This window comes from Neophocaena asiaeorientalis, unplaced genomic scaffold (assembly GCF_003031525.2).
Source record: "Neophocaena asiaeorientalis asiaeorientalis breed wild unplaced genomic scaffold, Neophocaena_asiaeorientalis_V1.1 scaffold573, whole genome shotgun sequence".
In the NCBI taxonomy this organism is placed as follows: Eukaryota; Metazoa; Chordata; class Mammalia; order Artiodactyla; family Phocoenidae; genus Neophocaena; species Neophocaena asiaeorientalis.
The window spans coordinates 783,269-807,054 of NW_020172453.1; the positions used below are offsets into that span (position 1 = coordinate 783,269).

Below are 23,786 nucleotides of genomic sequence, written 5' to 3' on the forward strand. Positions count from 1 at the left end.
AAAAAAAAAAAAAAAAAAAAAAAAGAATACCTGAATTTAAAGATATACCTAAAATTCAAAGCTATGTAAATACTTTCAAAATTAGTATAATTTTCAAGGGAATTAGATGTGACATTTTCTTGCATCTGTATTATTACAGTGATTTTATTAGATAGGTCTTGTGAAGGAACAGTAGAATTAATTTTGCAAAGGTTAAAGGGAATCTGCTGTCTTTGTCAATCTTGGAAAAGAATCTGCTATCGTATCTCCTGGCCAATGCTAACTACAGATGCAAGTAATTCAAAGACATCCTGGCTGGTGACTGTGGGGTGACACTGCCATCTAGTGGCCATTTTCCACTGCAAGGGACATCCCTCTTACGGGGCCATGCTGTTGCTGAAGAGACCGGTTTATCATCAGGTACAGTACCTAAGAACCCACTTTCACATCTCACTGGATTATAAAGTCTTTGAGGGAGAAACCATGCCTTATGTATTTTCTTTTTTCCTGCACCCAGTGAAGGGAGTACAGCTGAATGTGGGGCCTAATTAGGGACGATGACCCCCAATCCAGTTGAAAATCCACCTATAACTTTACAATCAGCCCTTGCACATCCACAGATTCCGCCAACCTCAGATCACGCAGTACTGTAGTATGTATTTATTGAAAAAAAATCTGTGTATAGTGGACCCTCGCAGTTCAAACCCACGTTGTTCAAGGGTCAACTATATTTGTTATCTTTGACGTGAAATATGTTCTTGACCCACCCAGTTAAGAATATCAGAAAGAACTGTTCACTTCTCATCCCTTCTTACTTCCCCCCACCCTTAAGTCTTCTACTTCTGTTTAGGCTGCATAAAAACTGGAAACTGTAAAAATCATGGTGTGACTATCTCAAACTTCTGTTCCCATGACCACATTACCAATTTAAGTAGCAGAAAATAAAAGGAGACATTGCCGGTTTACCCTTAATACAAGAGACTAAAAAAATATATGGCAGTGAATCCTTCCTGTGGCTAAACAAAATGCAACCAAGTCGTTAGCAGATTTTCTGAAAGATAAACATCATTGTAATTACCATTCCAATAGCTATACTTTAAAGTGCTAGACATTGTTCTAAGTGCTTTCTGTGCACTGTCTCATATAATCCTCACAACAAGGCTACAAAGTAGTTATAAATCCAATTTTAACACTAAGAAAACTGAGGCAGAGAAGGAGAAAGAGGGAGAGAGAAATAAGACTTGCCTAAGGTTGTTTCCACTAGTAAGTGGAAAAGCTGGAATATGAAACCAAGCAATCTACCTGTTTGTGGTAGAGAACAAAACCAGGCAAAAACAGTGATATTTCGATTTTAAAAAATACTCAAGGGCTTCCCTGGTGGCGCAGTGGTTGAGTCCGCCTGTCGATGCAGGGGACACGGGTTTGTTCCCCGGTCCGGGAAGATCCCACATGCCGCAGAGCGGCTGGGCCCGTGAGCCATGGCCGCTGGGCCTGCACGTCCGGAGCCTGTGCTCCACAACAGGAGAGGCCACAACAGTGAGAGGCCCGCGTACTGAAAAAAAAAAAACAAAAAACAAAAAACTCAAATATTCCTAACAAAAAATTACTTGGAAAACTGGGTTGCTTTAGCAGAATTACTATAGTTATTCTTTAGAAGACATGTACCGAATGAGTCAAATTTATTGATGAAAGAGGGTTTACTTATCTATTTATATATATATATCTGCCTTGGTCCAAAAAATACTAAAGATGGCTTAAAAAGGGATCATAGTAACTTTTTGAAAAATATTCAAGTTCTTAAATATATTACTCTCCCCAAAAGCTAGCTGCTTCCAAACTTGATTTAATATTTTGCATGTTTTCTCTCCGTTGCTTTGTAAATATATTTGCTTCTCCTTTCTGTAATCGTCGTCTCACAGCTGATTTTTGCTGTTTTGTCAACTGACGCTTCACCTTCTGTTTCACCAATTCCTGGAAAGATTTCATGAATTAGTATCACTGATAATGGAACATTCTGATAAGGAGTAAACATTCAATAAAACAAAGATTTACACTGCTAATATTTTTCAAATTTCTGTTAAAAGCATGAGTTTTAAAAATTCCACTGACAGTACTATATTAAACAGCAATAAGAGAAAACACCAAACTGTTATAAAACAGGAGGAATTAAATTCCTAACAGAAATACAGATTACAGCAAAAAGTAGCACATAGTAGTGAACAGTCACATTTCTTTAAATAACAAATCATCATAGTGCCACCTAGTGGTCATCAGGAAAACTGGGAAAAACCAACCAACCATAACCCCCAAACCCAAACCCAAACCCAACAAGATGGAAAGAAAACAAAAACAAACGAACAAAACCAAAACAACCTGCTTATTCCTTTGCTTTCTAGGTAAAAGGAGGCATGGTTTTGTAGTGGAAAATTATGTTTGAAAGCATTTACTACTGGTCAAATATACGCAAGAGTGCCTTCATAACTTCAGGTGTAGAGATGACCTGATGGCAGCAGTTACTCATGGAAAAGTCCTCATACAGTTTCTGGGAGAAACAGTATGTTTTTACATGGTGAATGGTCATAAATTCAAATTATTTCTTATCACTTAAGACACAGGCTGCCAATGTCAAATGATTTACAAGATGAAGAAAAAAATCTGAATATTCCGTTCACATAATTTTTTTTTCCTCTGAAGCAGCCTGTTTAATTGTGTATAATCTTGCATCATCCAACCTCTCCTAAAAAAAGAGTGAACGCTGAAAGGGTTGAAGCAAGGGTCTCTTCTTAATATGCCCCACCCCATGCTAGGTACAAAGAAGCATTTATTAAAAATCTGTCAAGTTAAAAAATTAAAGATTAATGGATTTGAGAGGTAAAAAGGAGCTAGAAAAACCAGTCTGCCTAACGCACTGTTTCTTGGACTGTATATGTATAATATAAAACTCTGGATCAGATAAGTTAAATGCAGACTTCAGATATTTTACATAGTTAGGCAGACAGGCTTTAACAAGTTATCCCTCTTTATTTTAGTCTAATGATTCTCTGTGGGAGAAAAAGTAAAAGAAGATAAAGCGAAACAGAAGAATAAAAATGCCAGTTCCTGCAGAGGCTGATATCCCAGGAGATGCAGTTCCAGGAAGGCCAGAGTCTTAGAAGCACCTGGTTGCTATCCCAGAAATTTCATTACTGAAAGCATTAAGACTGGCTGAAAGTTTAACACATGAGTGACTGGCCTCTAGGACTTTTCTCTACCCTAGGAAGCCAGGCAACTATCACAGCCTCCTCACCCCGGCAGGAGACCAGAAACCTGAATCAGATCAGCATCGTCTTAACTATCACCAAGAAAATAAAGCAATACCTTCAGAATTCTGAAGGTCAATTATTTCCAAACCACAACTCTAATACTTAAATTCTCAATCAGGTGTGAGGACACGATAAAAAGACATTTTTAGTAATAAAAAGTCCTCTCCCCCACCCAAACTCAATCAAAAAACTACTAAAATCCGTTCTGCCACATAAAGAAGTAATAAACTCAGTAAGGAAAAGAGATAAAACTAGGAAAGAAGGTACCCAACAGGAGACTGAGACAACAGTAGAACATGCACCACATTTAAACTAGAGGAGTTCAGACAGAGGCCTCTGGGATAGTTCCAAGAAAAAAAAAATCAATTTATTTTCTAAATATTCTGCTTGAACTTCCCCTTCGTTCTTTACTTCAATGAGACCATAAGATAATCATATCAAGCAGCTAAAGAAAATAAGGAGGTAATGAATTACTATGCATATACCTCCTAATTCAGAACAATTTACAAATCCTACAAGGTTAATTTTCATGTTAAAAAAAAGTGGGAGAAAAATCCACACTAGTATATTTTTTTAAAAAAATGATGAAATGCGAAATAAAATACAGTTGATCCTTGAACAATGTTAGGGGTGTTAGGGGCATTGACCCACTGAGCAGTCAAAAATCTGAGTATAACTTAGAGTCAGCCATCTGTATCAGAGGTTCCTCTGCACCTGCGGATTCAACCAACCACAGATCATATAGTACTGTAGCATTTACTATTAAAAAACCCCACATATTCAAACCAGTGTTGTTCAAGGGTCAACTGTACTTCTGTATTATTTCAAGGAGTACATGAAAAAAATGAATGAAAATCATGTACTTTGTTATTGTTTTGTTGTTTGTTGCTACTGATGGTGGCCATGTATGTATTTTTTTTAAATCAATATACCTTAATGTTTAGCTGGAATTTAATTCTGTTATATATGAGAAAGAACAGCATTCATAAATGGCAACTTTGCCAATAAATAGGGAACTATAAAAGTATTTTAAAGAGGAAAACAGATTTTACAATTTCAAAGAACACAGAGCAAATCTTTTAGTTTTGCAGACACGAAAACAACAATCATCAAATTAACGAAGGTAATAAAACAGTTTGTCTTCTCCTGACCCTTTAAAAAAAATGGAATACAATCTCAAGGAAAATAGTATGACCAAATTCCCAAAAGAATTAGAAGTTAACACGGTCAATTTATTTCCAATGATTAGAGGGAAACCTTTTTGATTAAGCTGGCCAGAGAGATCTTTTCCCCCCTTAGACTAAAGGCAAATCTGTATTTTATAATGCAGTTTATTATAGGCTCGACCCCATTTGAAATATAAGTTCCTTCTGTTAGCTGTAAGTTAAATGGCATAAAGACAAGACCTAAAGACAATGTTAGTGTCATCATCTTTATATACAGGAAAGAGCATAACTTAGAATTTAAGAAAGTAGCAGGAGTAATCTAACTTTTCTTTATATGCAATTGCCAATTTTACAACACTGTATTGGGTTGGCCAAAAAGTTCATTCGGGTTTTTCTGTAACATCTTACAGGAAAACCCTAATGAACTTTTTGGCCAATCCAACAATTAGATATAAATGCACTTATGTTTTGAATCTGATAAAATCAAAGAAAGGAGGGTGAATACATCTCAATAAGTACAGAAAAATATCAAAGCCAAGAATGGACAGGCAATCATAAAGTGAGAGAAATTCTTAACCAAGACAGGTGATAATACTTAAAGGGAGATATTATCTTCCATCATAATTAAAAGATGTTTCAAAGATTTCACAGACTTAAATTTTATGTTCAGAAAATCAGGTAAATTATGAGGCCATCAGAAGAGTATATAGAATCAGTGCATTTACAGAATTTTATTCTTTTATTTTGGTCTCACAAGTTCCAAATGTTTCTATTATTGAGTAAAGATACCAGTACTACTAAAAGTGCACCGTATTAATAGAACAGAGTACTGTTATTTTTAGCTTATTTTTTGATAACTGATTTAATTTTGTAAATGTCCCATATTACCCTCCACAGGGTGTACATTTTAACTTGTTAACAATATATCTGAACTTAAAAAATGAGAAGTTCAGGAAAAAACAAAGTTCTTTCCCTGTGAATTCACTTTCTAAATAATAATTTGATTTCCTCCTTTCTACCTTGTAAACTGACTTTCTTCTTTTGCTCATTTTAAGTAAAGTTATCACTAAAAACTAGTTTCAATGGTATTCAACTTAGTACCTTCAACCAGAAGGAAAAAACCTACCACACCAATTATGTAATTTTATCTCTGCTTAAAATCTACAAAGGAAACAAACTGATTCTTCCTTCCGGGGTAGCCAGGAGAAATGGCCGGCAGGCATAAAAGCTCATCGGTAGGAGTTGGACTATACGTTCATTATCCTGTCCAGAAAATGTCCTTTATGAAATTCTTTTGGACATTTGTTGCTAAATGTCCCACAAAAGCTTGAGACACTTAAAGTTTTACAATTACCTATTTTCCTCTTTCAAAATTTAAGAATAAGCTAGCTAGCGAAGCTCGTGCATTTTCACATTTGAGGTGCAGTGCTGTCACTAGCTGAGTAATCTTGAGCAAAGTCATGTAACTTGTCTGGGCCTCAATTTCCTAATTGTTAAAATGCAGGGACAAGATCACATGAGAATCTACAAAGTCCCCCTTGGATTTAAATTTCTATGATTTTCATCTTTCAAATTCAAGCCAACTTACATGCTGTGTTTTCCCTGAAAGCTCTGATCGTTCCAGCTAAAAGTGAAGTGAACCCTCTCTATTTACTAAATTTGCACTTGTTATCAATTTTATACTATCAACATGTGAAGTCCAAATGGCCAAGGTGGTCCTGTACATCATCTAATCCTCAGAGCGCCTTAGCTTAATAATCTGTCCACAGTAGTGCTAATAAACACCTGGGAAATACTGAATGAATAGTTACCGGAGGAATTGTTGAACAGCTTAACACACTGCCCGCAGAAGTAACACTCAGAGTTCTTGTTCTAGGTTGATTAATATCTTCCATATTTTCTTCATCTCTAAAATTAAAATCAAAATTTAGTTAATTTTTAATAGTTAATTATGCTTAATTTATATCATATTACTACTTTGAAATACATAAAGCCATATTTCATCAAACTACCCCAAATCTAAAAGTTAAATTTTAGAACTTTTGCTAATCTAAGCTGAGGCTGATTCACTAATATTTGTCAAAAAAAAAAAATCTTAAAAGAAAAATAACATAACAGTAATTTTAATTGCACATTAACAAATAAGTACAGAAGGTTCAAAGCACGAGGGAAAATTCATTGTAAGTAGATATTTTGAGAGCACACTTACTGCATGTTTATTGGACTATACATTAACCAAACATACATTAGATGAATAATTATTAAAAAATACAAATAATTCACCCATCTAAAACCTCATCAACTTATCGAGACCTTATTAACTATTTGAAAGTAATCAGTTTGAATTTGAATTTGAAAGCAGAACTGCTTAAAACTGAATAAATAGGCTGTCTAGCATAAGTCAATTGTAGAGGGTTATTTGAATTTTAACTATAAAAGAGTTATTTGCTTTCATTTTGCACATGATGATGCAGAATATAGCTGTCATGTCATTTGAAAAAAACATTCATTTACCAGAATCAAAGTCTAGGTCTCCAGATTAAAGTAAAAAACCAATCAACAGAAGTCTATACCTGAAAGGCCTTAATTCTTTGTTTACTGATGACAAGGCAATCACATGAGGGCACTCATCTTCATACTCCTCAGAGCCCATGAGGATTCCACCTTGACCTGTCTTATCATCTTGCCTGGTGTCATGTTCAGTTCTGCTATTCTCCTCAGAAAACTCAGTTACAGAACTGTTTGTAACAACCTGCCCTTTCATTTCTTCTAAAGGCTGATTGAACTCAGTCATTTCAAAACTACGTGCATCAGCACTGTCCTCTGACAAACTGTCTTCCTTTACTTGTTCCAGGTCTCCAGAGGATCTGTAACAGCAGTCAACTGATTCACCTATAGAGTCCTGTCCACTTTCAATATGTGACCTACAGTCCTTTGCTTTTTCTGATATCTCTTCATCAGAAAATGAGAATTCAGATCCCTCCTCTGTTTCAATATTTTTATCATCTGGACCTACTGGATGAAGTAGTTCATCATCTGCCTGCATTTCCTTTGTGTAGCCGCTGGCAGAAACCTCTACATCAAGAGAGTCCTCCCTCCTAGGAAAAGAAAAGAATGTTATGCATTTAGAGAGCGAGAAAAAATCCACCTGACATGAATTAAGTATTTAGTGTTCTGATAAATTACGACTCTCAAATGAGTTTAACAGTTTATATATTTTAAAGGTTTTTCTCTGCCTAAAAGGTAATACTTAAATCACTTAACTATACAAATGTAAAGGACATAGCTGGTTATCATCTAAGATTAAAATGACTGTGAGGGACTTCCCTGGTGGTCCAGTGGTAAAGAATATGCCTTACAAATGCAGGGGATGTGGGTTAAGTCCCTGGTCAGGGAAGTAAGATCCCACATGCCGCAGGGCAACTAAGCCCGCACGCCACAACTACTGAGCTCTCATGCCTCAACCAGAGAGCCTGTGTGCGGCCAACTACAGAGCCCACACGCTCTGGAACCCGTGTGCCTCAACTACAGAGCTCACATACCCTGGAGACTGAGCACCACAACTAGAGAAGAGAAAACCTGCACGGCACAACTAGAGAGAAACCTGCACGCCACAAGGAAAGATCCCTTATGCCTCAGCAAAGATCCTGTGTGCTGCAACTAAGACCCGATGCAGCCAAAAATAAATTAAATAAATAATGAATCTTAAAAAAAAAAAAAAGGAATAAAATGACTGTGAAGAGCAACAGATATTAGTAGAAAAGTTACAGAGACTTCAGTTGATACTGACTTAATAAATTAACTTTCAGAGGAGGCTAAAGATTTTAAGTTATGTCAATCATCCCAAACCAGAAAACAATATCTTAACTACATATACAAAATGAGAACATTTGGCTGTGAGAATTTACATATAATTATGTTCCATGAATCAATTAAATATAGCTCCTATAGTGAATAAAGGAAAAACACAATTTCTGATAAACACTTGGCTTGATTCCTTAAAAATGGGTTATTCACATAGCATCCTATATTGAATAAGCGTTCTCGAATTTATAAGAAACTAAGTAGCTTCCTCCTCCCAATTCAGTAAGGTTAATGGACCACAGGTAGGCATAGTTTTTAAGTTTTATTTGTGTATTATATAGCAATGATACTGAACAACAATAATAATGAAAATTTTTTAGATGAAAGTGTTAACTTTTAGAACTAAATAAATCTGGTATTCAGAATTCTATCATTTTATGCAACATAGTATACAAACCTGATATCACTAAAGGTTGGGAAAAGCTCACTTTCATAGCTGAAACGTTTCATGAAGAAATCTCTGATGCATTTAACATCTCTGTCAAAATACCTGAAAAGCAAGAATCATTTTTTATATAGCCTTTGTTGTTCATCTTTTTCCTTATTAGCCAAAGACAACATCCTTGTTATGACATTCTTGTTACATGAAAGAGAAAAGGATGTTACTCAAAAGAAAAAAGAAACAAATCAGCTGCTGGTGTTTGAAAAACTAAAAGCCCAGGAACAAGGACTATAAGCTGTCAATGGCATACAGTTCTTATGGTTAGAAAACTCAACGTTTTCCCATACTGTGAGACATATATATGAATCCCAGAAAAAAAGATAAGGGCCTGCAGTTTGGGGGCAGATTTCTACTTTCCCTCTCTAGTTTCGTCTGTCTGATTATAGTTCCCATCAGCTTCAGCTATGTTCACTAGAACCTCTAGTCAACTGGGAAAGGTGAAGACAAAAATAAACTAGTGACTCATAAGAAAAAGTTTGGGGACTAATGTTATGTTTATATTATCTTTATTACCCATTAGCTAATATGCAGTAAACATCTATAGGAGATAACTAATGCTGTGGCTTATAAATGGTTATCTGGAGACACGTTAATCTGGACTGAGAGTAGAAGGACCTCTGAATATCAGGTTGCTTTTTAGGCTACCATAAAGCAGCCAGAACAGATTGAATTCTCTAGAAGGTTTCCAGAAAGGGAGAATTAAGAGACAGGATGACATGGAATTGAGAGAACAGGAGAAAAAAAATACTCAATCTTAATTTGATTACACTCAATTGCATCATAGAATACAAACACATAAAGGAAAATATCCTGTCATATTTCACAATTTGGCTGTTTAAATGGTCAAGTAATATGAGAAATAAGATTATCACAGTATATGAAGTGATTCTGCCCTGTGTCAGGGATGAGGTTTTACGTGAATTCCTTTCTCTTATCAAAATAAAAGCTAAAAACAACATGAGAGATATTACCAGTCTGGTAACTGAGTTCAGGACAAAACCGTAACTTTCATCAAGGCCATAAAAAATTATTAAATTATGCCTGATGAAGCCCTCTTGGAGGTAACCATGAAGCAGAGAGAAAAGGGGAAAGGCAGAGAGGATGTGGTTCTAGGGTTCCTCCTTCCATGTCCCTACTTCTTCTGAGCAGGCTTTTGTTTTAAAAATTGGGCTTCCACCGAAACGTTTGTTTGAATAAAGAGTTCCATGGCTGAGAAAGTTTCACTTTCGCAAGTCTGTCAGGTTACAAGAGTAACTCAAATTCTTTTGATGATTTATAAAAGTAGGCAGTTTCTTCAGATTTCTAATATACAGCATTATTTTAATGAATAGGTTTTAAAAACTGTATCAAAGTGCATTTTTTTTCAGTTTTAAAATACTGAGGAGTAAGAAAAATTCTTAGGGGGAAAATCAGAGCATTTTAACATCCCAATTTTTAGACTCTTAACATCAGCCACTTCAAACCAGTTATTAACCCCAATGACAGTATGACAAAGCTGAAAAATTATTAATAAATAAAAGATGACTGCATCACACATAAACACAGTTACATCTAGAATATACCATTCAGCATTGGTATGAGAAGTTGAAACCATCTGTGGAAAATCGATCATGGTGATGTGGTCATCTTTATCCAAAATGAGATTGAATTCATTGAAATCTCCATGAATTAGCCCATGATTTGCAAGTTTAACAATTAGTTCCATAGCTTCATCATATACTGATGCAGGATCTTCAACATGGTGTATCTGACATCTGAAAGTGTAAGTGTGAAAATGGTTATTTGTCCTCATTTATGATTTTAATGAAAGCAAGCATGTGTGTATTTACATTTAAATATTATTTCCATTTCATCATGCCTCCCTAGCAGTTTTCTCTTCAATCCTATCAGCATACAGATATAACAGCTTTAAAAAAAAAAAAAAAGACACAACCCATTCAATTCTCTATCTTCTTCCCAGTACACCACATTCTTTCTTTCATCTTAACAGCCAAACTCCTCTAATTGTGCTTTCTCCAATTCAATGAGCACTCTAATGAGCCCATTTCAAACAAGCTTTCATTCAACCTTGTCCCAATGAAATAGCTCTCGTCAAAACTACCAATGACTTACATGTTGCTATATCCAATGGTCAATTCTCCACCTTCATTATTATCTGGTCTGTCAGTTAACCTCTCCCCCCTCCTTGAAGCAGCTCCTTTCACTTGACCCTTGGTACACTAACTCTTCAGGCTGTCCTCTTTCTGCCCTGATCATTCCTTCTTAGTTTTTTTAGCTAGTTCTTCAGCTTTTCCCTGACGTATAAATTTTGGAGCTCCTCAAAGGTTAATCTTAAGACCTATTATCTTAACCTTTCTTGGTGATCTCATACAGGCTCATACACAGACTTCAATCTAGACTTCTCTGAGCTTCGGGGCATCTCTAACTTACCATGTCCCAAACTGAACCTCTGATTCTGCCCCACCCTCTAACTCCAAACTGTCTTTCTGCAGTCTTTCCCATTTCTGTAAATGGCAACTTTATCCCTCCAATTATTCAGGCCCCAGATCTTGGTGTTATCCTTACCTGCCCCTTCCTTTTTATCAATACCCAATCCCAAACAAATCATGTAGGCCCTGACTGTAAAACATATCCAAAATCTGACCACGTTTCATTACCTTCACCATCTACCACTCTGATCTAAACTACTATCATCTCTTGCTTGCATTATTACAATAATTTCCTAACTTTTCTTCCTAATCCTGTCCTAGTCTCCTTTTAGTCTATTTCCAATACAGTAGTCAGAGTGATCCCATTAAAACATTAGTCAGATCATGTCTCTTCTCAATTCAAAATCCTCCAATGGCAGGGAGTTCCTTGGCAGTCCAGTGGTTAGGACCTGCAGTTTTCACTGACACCAAAAAAAAAAAAAAATCCTCCAGTGGCTTCCTGTCTCAATCAAAATAGTCCTTAATACTACTGCTACAATGGCAATCACATTAGGAAATATAAATGTATCAAATCAACCTTAAAGTTACTGAATGTTATATGTCAAATATATCCTCCCCACCAAAATAAATAAATAGAACATCCTTGCAATGGCTTACAAATCGTCTGCTGCCTCTGTGATTTCATCACTTACAATTTCTCTCCTTACTCACTCAGCTCCCGCCACAGTGGCCTTCTGTTTCCTGAACATGCAGGCATACTCCCATTCCAGGATTTACGCATTTGCTCTTGCCTCTGCCTGAAATGTTCCTAGATATCTGCATGATTTCCTCTGTCACTTCTTTCAGGATTCTGCTCAAAAATCCCCTTATCAAGGAGACTTTTCCTGGTCACCCCATGTAAAATAGCAGCCTCCTACACCCACCCACCTCAACACTTCCTGTCCCCCTTACCCCACTTTATTTTTATGCATGGCATTTACCACCATCTGATGTATCAAATATTTCCTTGTTTAGCTATTTCCTGCAAGTTTCCTTCCATTAGAAAGTAAGCTCTATGAGGGCAGGGACTTTGTTTTGTTTACTGGGGAGCCTAGAACAGCGCTTGGCACATACTAGACTGTTTATTTACTGACTGAGTCAGAGAGTATAAAATCCATATTGTCAGAATGAAACTGAATTTTCAATTTGCCTTTAAGTCTACTACTTTATGTTAATTTCTAGCCTCCCAGAAGCAATATTCCATTTACAGAAAAAAAATTATTTTTTAAAATTGAACCTTATAATTATTTATTAGGACTGAAGGTTCCAAGAATTATACTTACAGAGGATAGCCTTTTATGAGTTCCATGACCACTGCATGGCGATTATAATCAATTGGCTTTGGAACTGGAAATTTCCTTTCATACAATGCCTAAAATATAGCAACAGGTAAAAAGTAATGAAGAGGTCATTAAGTTTTAGGGAACAATAAAATTAAAATGTACCTGTCCACAACCAGAAAAAAAACATATAAGCCTTTACAAAATTACAGTTAACACATGATTATTTATGTACGGTTTATTCACTGCACAGAATGAACTGTACATAAAAACAACATTGTAAACCAGTTTTTGTAATTCACTTTTTTTTTGGCGGTACGCGGGCCTCTCACTGTTGTGGCCTCTCCCGTTGCGGAGCACAGGCTCCAGACACGCAGGCTCAGTGGCCATGGCTCACGGGTCCAGCTGCTCCGCAGCATGTGGGATCTTCCCTGACCGGGGCACGAACCTGTGTCCCCTGCATCGGCAGGCGGACTCTCAACCACTGCGCCACCAGGGAAGCCCCTGTAATTCACTTTTTTACCAAACATTCATTTACTGAACATTTACTAAATATTATACACTGTGCTAGGGTTACAAAAATGAGTGTGAAAATGTCTCTGCCTTCAAGAAGTTTCGTCTCTTACGATATGTATATCTTCTATTTTGTAAGTTTCTGTCATTTACTGGGTGTGTGCTTAAAAAATTCAAATGGAAATAAATTGTGATTTAGGAAACATTCTGTCTTCTGGCATATCAGGAAATGAAATATTCCAATATATTAGGCATTTCAGTTTATATAGCACTGGCCTTTTTCTTCAGACCACAATATACAATATAAATCTATTATGTGACAGGGCTTCCCTGGTGGCGCAGTGGTTGAGAGTCCGCCTGCCGATGCAGGGGATACAGGTTCATGCCCCGGTCCGGGAAGATCCCACATGCCGCGGAGCGGCTGGGCCTGTGAGCCATGGACGCTGAGCCTGCGCGTCCAGAGCCTGTGTTCCGCAACAGGAGAGGCCACAACAGTGAGAGGCCCACGTACCGCAAACAAACAAACAAAAATCTATTATGTGACAAACAGTCACTGTAGTCACAAATAAACACCGTAGTGGTCTGAGTCAAATGTTACTACCCACCATCCATAAATCCATTTTTTACCCTATGTTTAACTTTTTCTGTCTTATTGCTTACAAAGGCCTGTTGTATTACTTTCTTCAAAATATCTTAGATTTATGCCCTCTGCCATTTGGAATGCTACCATTTCTAAGCAGGCCTTTGTCATTGATATCTGAATCACGCCAACAGTGGTTCTGGTTCTTGCTACCACACCAAACCTTTCTTCAAGTGTACCAATACCAACTAAGATGCTTGCGTCAATGCTCCATTTTAAAAAAAAACTACAATGGCTGTAAATATCGACTTCAGTCTGAATAACTTTTCCTAGTTTTCAAAACTCTTTAATCCACTTATCCAGTCCTAGTTCTCTCAATACTCTGTCCAATAAACACTCTGGAGTGTGATCAAGACAGTCACCTTAGTGACTGTCCCCATACACACAGGGCTCACACGAATATTCATGTCTTTGCCATTCTGGTTCCTTTGCAAAGTACACTGTCTTATTGTCTTTTTCCTTACAGACAAATCATATGCAACTCCATTACTCTACTCAACTCCCACTCACTTATGAAACCTCCTTCATCGATCATTCTACTCTACAGAAGATTCTCTAAACTCAACATATAATTTGACATTTAAACTGTTCTGTTTTAGGTGTGTTCATGTTATCTTTCCAACTTTAAGACACACACTGCACTCGTTATTTCTTTGGTAGCTGCTGTTCACCTCTGCCAACAAAATACTTAATATAGAGGTAGGCACACAGCTGACACTCAATATATGCTTATTAACAGGGTTAATTTTAAGAGCTGTCTACTCTACTTCCTCCCTTCTTTGGACAGGAACTGAACTACTTCCCTCTCTCCAAAGACTGTCTGCTTGGCTATATATTTGTTATTTTTAAATCCAAATGGTTTTGAACATGCTTTGGCAGCTCAACAGTATGTAACAACTCTAACTATTGCCATAGTGGTCTAGCCCTTGTACCATAGCTTAACCCTTAAGTTATAGCTCAATCTTATCTTATTTTCGCTTAGGAAAAGAGAGAATAAATTTAAGAAGCATATTTATCCACAACCAGGCTCTATTCCTGTGCCTTCATATAAACACACCAAGAAGACACTTAATATAGTTTGGGGGAAATGTGTAACAATTCCTACCAAACTGCCTACTTACTATCACAGGATACAAACCACTGATATAACACAAAAAACACAACATGTATGGTATTGATATCACTTACTTATACTGACTAGAGGATTCTTCCCTCAGGATTACTAAAAATTTAAGCACATGAATTAAAATAACCTACTCAAGAACATCAAACTGAAATTCCCAAGAAACAACAGGTCATACACTGGAGTGACTTTTAATAATTCAAAATTTTAAAAAGATAAGTTATAACAAATAAATCCTACTGGAGAGAATAAGAAGAAGGCAGTTATTTTCTAATTTAAATTATTAGTGAAGACAATTAATTTGGTTATTATTAAAGATATTTAGTAAATCTATGTTGAACATAATTTAGAAGGTAAAAGGTTGAAAACTAAAGATTTTTACCATTTCTAATATACATACAAATTCATAAATTGATATTTCTTCCATTGTGGGAAAAAAAAAATACCAGTCAACTTACCTGAGAGACTAAGGTTTCTACAGAAGGTAATTATCTGGTGTTTTCAATTAGAGACAGACATATGCATAGACAGGTATAGATTTACATTCACACATACACATTTGTGAGGCAATTACATCACTAGTTATTTCAGGCTACTCTATCTTGTTAATATTGTAGAATACAAGTTGCCTTTATGCATTTATAACAGCTAAAAACACCTTTGTGTAGAAGGAAACCACGAGAAAAACAAATACCAGAAATAGTCTAAAGAGTTAAAAAGTGACTGTTAAGGATTGGGACTGGGAGTAGGGAGATGCGGAGGCAACAGACTGATGCATGTCACTACAACCTTTTAACTACACATATTGTTTGGTTAAAAATATAAAATTAAAAATACCTTCATATAAGCAAATTCTTTCATGGCAGAGAGACGAGATAAATAAAGCCAAGACATGTTATGCCTGTGTTTATGATAATCACGCTTGTTTTTCAGATTTCGAAAGGAGGTTCTTCCCAGTCTGTGAAGCTTTAATGCAAATTGCTGCCCTTCTTCATTTGCAACAATGTAAATATCTAGAGTAAAAATTTTAAAAGGATCATTATTATATTTTTATTCCAGTAAATTTAAACAATTCCAATTTTCTAACTTTGGTTTTATTTGTACCAAATTTTATCTTTCCTAATAACTAGAAATAGTTACCATTCAGCAAAATTCTTTTTATTGTAATTTTAATTACAATACAAAATGATGACATGTATTAATATCTACTACAAAAGAAAACAGGGATGCAAAGGTGTCAAAGGTTACTGCTTCCAAAGATGCTCAATGCTCAATTCCATTTAGTGGGAATACATCTAATTGTTCCTTAGTGTCCTACATGTACAAGCAGTGATTAATAATATCTTCCTTTTCAACATAGGACTTGTCTGGCGGTCCAGTGGTTAAAACTCTGCGCTTCCACTGCAGGGGACATGGGTTAGATCCCTGGTCGGGGAACTAATCCTGCATTACCACACAGCAGGGCCAAAAAGACAAAAAAATTCTTTCTTTTCAACAATGTGAAGTTCAATTCTTAAATTGCTTCAATGAATAAATACTGGGTATCCAAATATAATCCTATAATAATCAGAATGGAGATCTCCCCATAAATATTCTAACTATCAAACAAGTTGCTATTTTAATACTAACATTTAGAACATGTCCTAATTACTCATGAGAGAAACAGCCTCTCATGTTCGTGAGATTATAAATTGACACAATTTGGAAGGAAATTTGGTAATATCAAAATTTTGAATGTGCATAGCTTTAGCTCTAATAATTTAATTTCTAAGACTGTAATACTTGGCAACTACAAGGAAGACACCTCTGCTAATATGAAATGATGTCAGGGATGCACCAAGTGGAAAAAAATCAAGGTGTAGAATTGTAAGTACTGTTTGCTTTCACCTATGATTAAAAAGATATGTGAATGTATATACATACATCCTCAGTACATTATATACTTGTATTTACATAGAATATTTCTAGGATATGTACAATATTAATAAATAGTGATAGCTTTGGGAAGTAGTAACAGGAGATGGAGACCTGGGTTAGGAGTTAAGATTCACTTTTTACCATACTCGTACTCTGTTTTGCAAGTAATGAAGTTCTTAAAAATTAAAAGAAAGCCATTTTTTTAATTGAAAAAAATTGGACATAAAAAAATTAAGAGGAAAAAGAGGTGTTTCATTACATCATTTTATACATTTTTACACACACACACTCCTGTATTTAGTAACTCTAATATTACTTATTAAATATATACCATACTCTGGATATTAATATAGTAGACATACAAACCATATGAAGTACCAAAACAACCTCCTTTGGAATAGGTTTCCTAATAGTTCTTTTACTTCTAATTTTAATTTTTTTTTTTTGCGGTACTAGGGCCTCTTACTGTCGTGGCCTCTCCCGTTGCAGAGCACAGGCTCCGGACGCGCAGGCTCAGCGGCCATGGCTCACAGGCCTAGATGCTCCGTGGCATGTGGGATCCTCCCAGACCGGAGCATGAACCCGTGTCCCCTGCACCGGCAGGCGGACTCTCAACCACTGAGCCACCAGGGAAGCCCTAATTTTAATTTTTTTGCTCTCTCAGTTTAAAGAATGTAACTATACGGCATAAACTTTGTAGGACAAAAAGTAGTGTATAAGAGAGCATGGCATAAAGAAAATCTCTCTGTTCTTTATTTTTACCACACATAAAAAACCACTACATAGGTATTTAATGCTATTTTAGAATTTTTTTCTGTGGTTCTACACATATGGTTCTACACATATCTAACTTTGCCCTGTTGATCATACTGCTGTGATGGAAAGTGTGGTTTTTATAACTTCCTTGTGATACTTTTAAAAAAAATATTTATTTATTATTTTTGGCTGCACTGGGTCTTCGTTGCTGCGCGCGGGCTTTCTCTAGTTGCGGTGAGCGGGGACTACTCTTCGTTACAGTGCACGTGCTTCTCACTTGGGTGGCTTCTCTTGTGGAGCACAGACTCTAGGTGCACAGGCTTCAGTAGTTGTGCACGCGGGCTTCGTAGCTGTGGCTTGTGGTCCCTAGAGCACATGCTCAGTCGTTGTGGCACACGGGCTTAGGTGCTCTGCGGCATGTGGGAACTTCCTGGACCAGGGCTCGAACCCATGTCCCCTGCATTTACAGGCGGATTCCCAACCACTGCACAACCAGGGAAGCCACTTGTGATACTTTTAAAAATTATTACAAATGTTCAATTTATCAGATATTAAAATAAGAACAAATAAAGTATTTGCCAAAGATTTCAGTTATTAGAGGAAAACCGATTCTTGGTATAACTGAACTTTCAGTGATAGACTTATGAAAAAACAGTAGTTTACTAAACTAAGGGTAATTTCAAAATCTGTATTGCTTTCAACCAACTTTTCAATTTACTGTTTAGTTAGAAAAATAGAAAAGATGAATCCTTTCTCAAGGGGAAACATAAACTAAAGCAAATAAAATGCACTCAATAGTACTATCAGCACTTACCAGATTCTTTGCCAACACCCATCTGGTTTCCAACAGACTCAACCACCTGTCTAGAAGAAAGTGTTTTCAAAGCTAGGTAATCATAGCCTGCATTTGTCAACCGATAGCCCTGGACAGCTAGAAAAAAATCAAATAAGAAAGACCATATTTTAGTTACTCTGTACCATCAAGTCACATCAGGTCAAGAGAAAAATTTAAACAAGGGAAGTCTTAGCTGGAAAAAAACTAGCTACCCAGGCTTATGAGGTTTAGCATTTCTTGCTGTAATTTTTATTTCTTCTCTAAAGCAGTGTTACTCAAAGTGTAACCTACAGACTGATACCAGTCTATAAATGTTTGTTACTAGTCTGTGACAAGTTATAGAAACTAAGTGGTTCAAAAATTTTTGTATCAATTTGACTAAGTTATTTTATGTCTTCAATTCTAATAAGAAGGAATTTGTGCCTGTATTTTGTCAGTTTTTAATTTTTCTAGTAATTATTTTTATTATTTTATAAAGGTACGGATCCATAATAGGTGGAAAAAGAGAAACTCATCCCTCACCACTATGGTTTGAGAGGTAATGCTCTAGAGTCCTTTGGCAGACTGCACTTGCCAAAGACAGCAACAATATCTTAATCCCACTTGTTCTTCTGCAATTGGAACTTGCTAATCCCCTATGAGGAAATGGAGGCTATTTCTCTAGCCTCCTGGATCTGGGTGGGCCCTGTGATTGCTCTGACCAATAGAACATGGTAGAAGTGTACTGTGTCAGTTCTATGTCTAGTGCTTTCCTAGTCTGGCAGCTTCCACCTGCTTTTTGGAATACCTGCTCTGGCGGAAGCCAGTTACAGGGAAAATCACAAACGGTGCCTCAAATACTTACTTTTGGTTCGCTCCCAAGCTATAAGTTTATGTTTTACTAGTTCTCTTAAAACTTTATTACAACCACCATGTTTAAGGCTGGCTATAGAAGCAACCAAACTGCAGGGAACAATTTCATGGTTCTTCATGCCCATTTCAACCTGCAATTGAAGAAATCAAAATGCAATCATAATCAACATAGAGCTGTTGTCTACCAAAACCTTGTGAAAAACTTAACTTCTCCGTCAAACTTTCCTGACCATGCAGTTTCCCAACCAATTGTGAGACATAATTATTACCTTCTCTAGACATATTTTAAATCACAATTTGGTATATAATTATTGATATTCATATTCTCTCTCTCTCTCTACTATACTATATGCAGTTCAAGAGTATGAATTGTGAGTGCTTAACAGTTACTAACATATGGTATGTACCAAAATATGTATTGACATCCAAATATTTGTGTTTAATAACTACAGATATTCCAGGTATTTATTAAGAAGGTATTTAATGAGAAGATACGAAAGGACCTGAAATGTAGACCAAAAGTTTTAGATTCTATACTTAGGAAAGTAGGAAACTCATGAAGATGCTTAGGCAAGGGAGATTTAAGGGTTGTTTTAAGGATGTTAATCTAGCAGGAATATGCAAAGTGGTTTAGAGAAGGCAAAAACTGGAGGTGCTGTATTGGAGAACTAAGACAACAGTCTAGGCCAGAGAAAACAGAAGCCAGGACAGGGAAGAGGTGGTGGTAATGGAGGGAAAAAATTAAAGAAATTAGTATGAGAGGGATTGGCACTGGATGTGGGAGGGTAAAGTGAATGAAGAGTCAAAGGTGAAGTGAAAAGAAAGAAGATGCTTTAAGATAGTAATAATTATTATTATTTTAATGGAGTTTGGGAAAGGAGTGAAGGGGTAGACAAAGTTGATTAATTCGATATGAGCACACTGAGTCTGAGGTGTTGGAAGGTCCTTCATGGAAGGTACTTCAGATGAAGATGTTTAAGGAAAATTGGAAAGGCTGATCTGCACTTGGGAATGAAGTCATAACTACAGGGAAAAAATCGTCAATTACTTGATGGAGGTAAGCGATAAAGTCATACATAAAGTGGATGTGATCATTAAGCGAGAGATAATGGAAGAAAAAGGAGGGATAAGGGACAGAACTTGGGGGGAGGAATTCACACTGAAAGGTAAGGGCAGCCAGTCAAAGTATGATTATTGATGTAGGAGGTGCCAGAGAAGTAAAGGGAAGATGGTCAAGGAAAGGTGGCCACTGATACCAAAACTAGTAACACTCAACTGAGACTGAAATATTTAATGAATTAGGCCATTCCTTGGTGAGCTTCAAAATGAACTTAAGAATTGCAAAAAGAAAGTTTTGGAAGATAAATCTGGCATCGTTTTGATGTCCCAACCAAAACCTCACACTTTAAACTTAACTAATCTTCCATGCTTTGTTCTGTTTCTCCCAGCCTCTAACATTCTCTTGACTCCCCTATTTCTGTCAGAGGCATTAAGGAGTGAGTTAATGTGCTGAGGAAGTAGAGAAGGAAGGTATCTTTTGACAGTAGGTATTTAGAGAAAGTGTGGCTGAATTTCAGAATCTATGGGAGGAGAAAGAAGTGTCTTCCAAATTTTACACTGAATTTGCATTTGATAGTTTATTCCTTAAGAAATGCCTATTTAAGCAAAAAATAATAGCTCCTAAATAAATGTGTTTTATTCTGCAAATGCCTAATCTATGTGTTGATCTTTGTGCTATAAGACTAAGACCATAAAATCCGTTTTTGTCACTTCCTTAACAACATTCAGTGGCTCCCCTATACTTAGAAGATATTCAAAATTCTTTACCAAGCCTGCATGACTATCTATAGCACATGATCTGGCTCTCACCTTTCCCAGTTACATCTCCAACTCTTCAGTCTCTTGCTCACTATGCTCCAGCCACACTGGCCTTTCTAGTCTGCAGAAATTGTTCCTGCCTTGGGGCCTTTGCACTCACCACTGTAGCTTCCTCTCCCTTCAATTCTTTCCAAGGACTTCACTGGACCGGCTCTTTCTCATTCAGCTGTTATGCCCGCCCCGCATTCTTTCTTTTACTTAGCAAATATTTATTCAGTACCTACCAAATACCAGGAACTTTATAAAAACAGACAAGATTCTTGCACTCGGGCAGTCTTCTCTGACTAAACAATTTAAAAACAGTATTCAGGCTCCCTGCCTCCACCATGAGGGGTCTCTATTCCGTTATTCGCTTTATCATCTTCATAGGACTTATTATCTTCATATTACCCCTTATTTATTCGTTTACTTGATGATTTGCCTCCTTCGTCTTGTCTGTCCTGTAACCCGTGGAATTCTCTAAAACAGTTACTACATATCCGATAAGTATGTGTGGATTGAATGAAACTGAAGGAATACTATGTGACTCAATCTGTGAGTAGGGAACTCAATGCTATCAATTACTCTTCAGGATTCTTAAACCCTTCTCAGCTGGTCAGAAGCCCAGGATCAGAGAAGCTTCCCAGGCTACAGAGATTCGATGTGGCTCTGGAGAACGGGAGCAAAATAGGAAGGAAAAGAGGGATCTTTGCTTTACGTGGGGGAGGATAAAAAGCTTCTGAACAAAGGCTTTTGAAAAATCCGACTGTCCGGTCTTTTCCCCATTCCCAACCTCGGCCGCGTTCCAGGGCCTAAAGCGCGCTCAGCTCCCAGCAAACTTGGAGGAAGAGGAAGAGGAAGAGGAAGAGCACGCGCGGTGTAAAAGGTCAGGGGAGAGGGAAAAATGGCGAACTTCTTACCGCGGTCAGGACCCTGAAGTCATCCCGGCTCATGTAACGCAACTTGGCCACATTCACCTTCCCCATGGCGGCCCCGGACCCAGGCCAGAATCCTGTTTCAACAACCAGACAGCGATAGGAAAGCTGGCACTCCTGCTTCTCCCGCGCCTCACAGCGGCCGGGCGGCTCGCGCCTGCGCAGCTTATACTACAGGTCCTTGTTACTAAAAAGAGGTACCGTTCTCACTGACTTGGGGGCAATAAAACGTCTTCTGAGTCTTATGAAGCAATTAGTACGGAACAAAGCAGAGTATTTTTTTGTAAAGTGATTTTGTTATGTGGCTTAGTCGGCGGACTCTAAGTGCTCTCTATCATACGCCATTTATTTTTCATATCTGTCAGGACCGGCTGCCTAAAGGATGCGACTCGCCTCTAACAGCAGAGTGGTAGTTTAATGGGAGGAGCACGTTTAACAGCAACTCCTACTTTAGGCGAAGTGACTTCCACTAAGAGATGGAGAAAATGAACCTGAGCCGGGCGCCGGACAATCCAGGAGGTTAGAAATAGAGTAACCGCACTAGCAGGCCCCTGTCTAACTGCGCATGCTCAGGACAGGGGCAGCCGTGGTTAAAGAGAACTCTGGCATCTGCTCACTACTTGGTTTAAGTTGGTCCCCGAGACTCCGGAGTGCTCCTGCGCCTGCGCCTGCTGGGGGGGTGGAGCCTGGAGTGACGTGTGGGGGCGGGGCTGTAGCCGGCGTCTCTCCCGCGCTTTTCCAGAAAAAGTGCGCATTTTGACGTTTCTGAGCTTACCTACGTGGGTTGTCAATTGAGGACCCGATTTAAGGGCTTTAGGAGAACTGCCGACACCCGCCCTAGGACTCCAACCTACGTCAACAAAAATGTAGCCGGAGCGGGGCCGTAAAGAGCTTGCACCCCGACAAAGAGGGTGCGTACTCTACTTTCTTACAAGTATAACAAAACTTGTATGATAATGTTTGCATTTATATCTCGTTTCATGAACTATATTTTAAACCTTTAAAAGGCAGGGGCTTACCTGGTGTTGCAGTGGTTGGGAGTCTGCCTGCTGACGCAGGGGACACGGGTTCGTGCCCCGGTCTGGGAGGATCCCACATGCTGCGGAGTGGCTAGGCCCGTGAGCCATGGCTGCTGAGCCTGCGCGTCCGGAGCCTGTGCTCCGCAACGGGAGAGGCCACAACAGTGAGAGGCCCGCGTACCGCAAAAAAAAAAAAAAAAAAAAAAGCAGTTATTTTGGTTCGCTACTCACGTGAGGTGAGGGTGCTGCATTTGCTCGCGGAGGTTTGTGGGCCACTGCTGTTCAGCCTCTCCCTGGGTCTAGCCTCAAAACTTTTAGTATAAACTTCGGAAATCAGTCTTTACAAAGAGTTCCTGTCCTTCCCCCGCCTCCGGTTTTTCACTGACGCGTGTGCTGATTTTCCTCTTCTCAAAGCCCCCACTGGGTATGTTGCTCTGTCCAGACACAGAACTAGCCCTTTAATAAAACATGCACTGGAATTCTAAGGCAGGCAGTTGAATCTGCCCTATCTTTTCAGCCAGGATAGTTAATATTCTGAAATAGAGAATAAAGAAAGCAGAGCAACCCTCTATTCCCTCAACACAACCTTTGCCTTCTTTTTTACTTGAATTCAGTAAATTTTTGATTAACCAAGCTCAACTAATGGAAATCGTCATTGAAATGGAATTTTTTTTTCCTGTAATTCACATAAGACATAAAAATGAAAAGTTTTGGGATTTCCCTGGTGGTGCAGTGGTTAAGAATCAGCCTGCCAATGCAGGGGACACGGGTTCAACCCCTGGTCCGGGAAGATCCCGCATGCTGTGGAGCAACTAAGCCCGTGTGCCACAACTACTGA

At 37.8% G+C, this 23,786-nt stretch overlaps 1 protein-coding gene across 1 annotated transcript; it reads right to left on the reverse strand.

Annotated features, from left to right (window-relative positions):
• Positions 1 to 1,666: 1,666 nt before the first annotated feature.
• On the reverse strand, positions 1,667 to 22,077 carry RIOK2 (RIO kinase 2). The gene is made up of 10 exons (XM_024737681.1): positions 21,915 to 22,077; positions 19,130 to 19,268; positions 18,265 to 18,381; positions 15,615 to 15,790; positions 12,505 to 12,593; positions 10,316 to 10,507; positions 8,709 to 8,801; positions 7,021 to 7,545; positions 6,259 to 6,355; positions 1,667 to 1,950 (listed from the first exon to the last, which is right to left on the reverse strand). Exons 1-10 carry the CDS (start codon positions 21,978 to 21,980, stop codon positions 1,786 to 1,788), a joined length of 1,659 nt encoding a protein of 552 aa, XP_024593449.1. The 5' UTR covers positions 21,981 to 22,077; the 3' UTR covers positions 1,667 to 1,785.
• Positions 22,078 to 23,786: the final 1,709 nt, after the last annotated feature.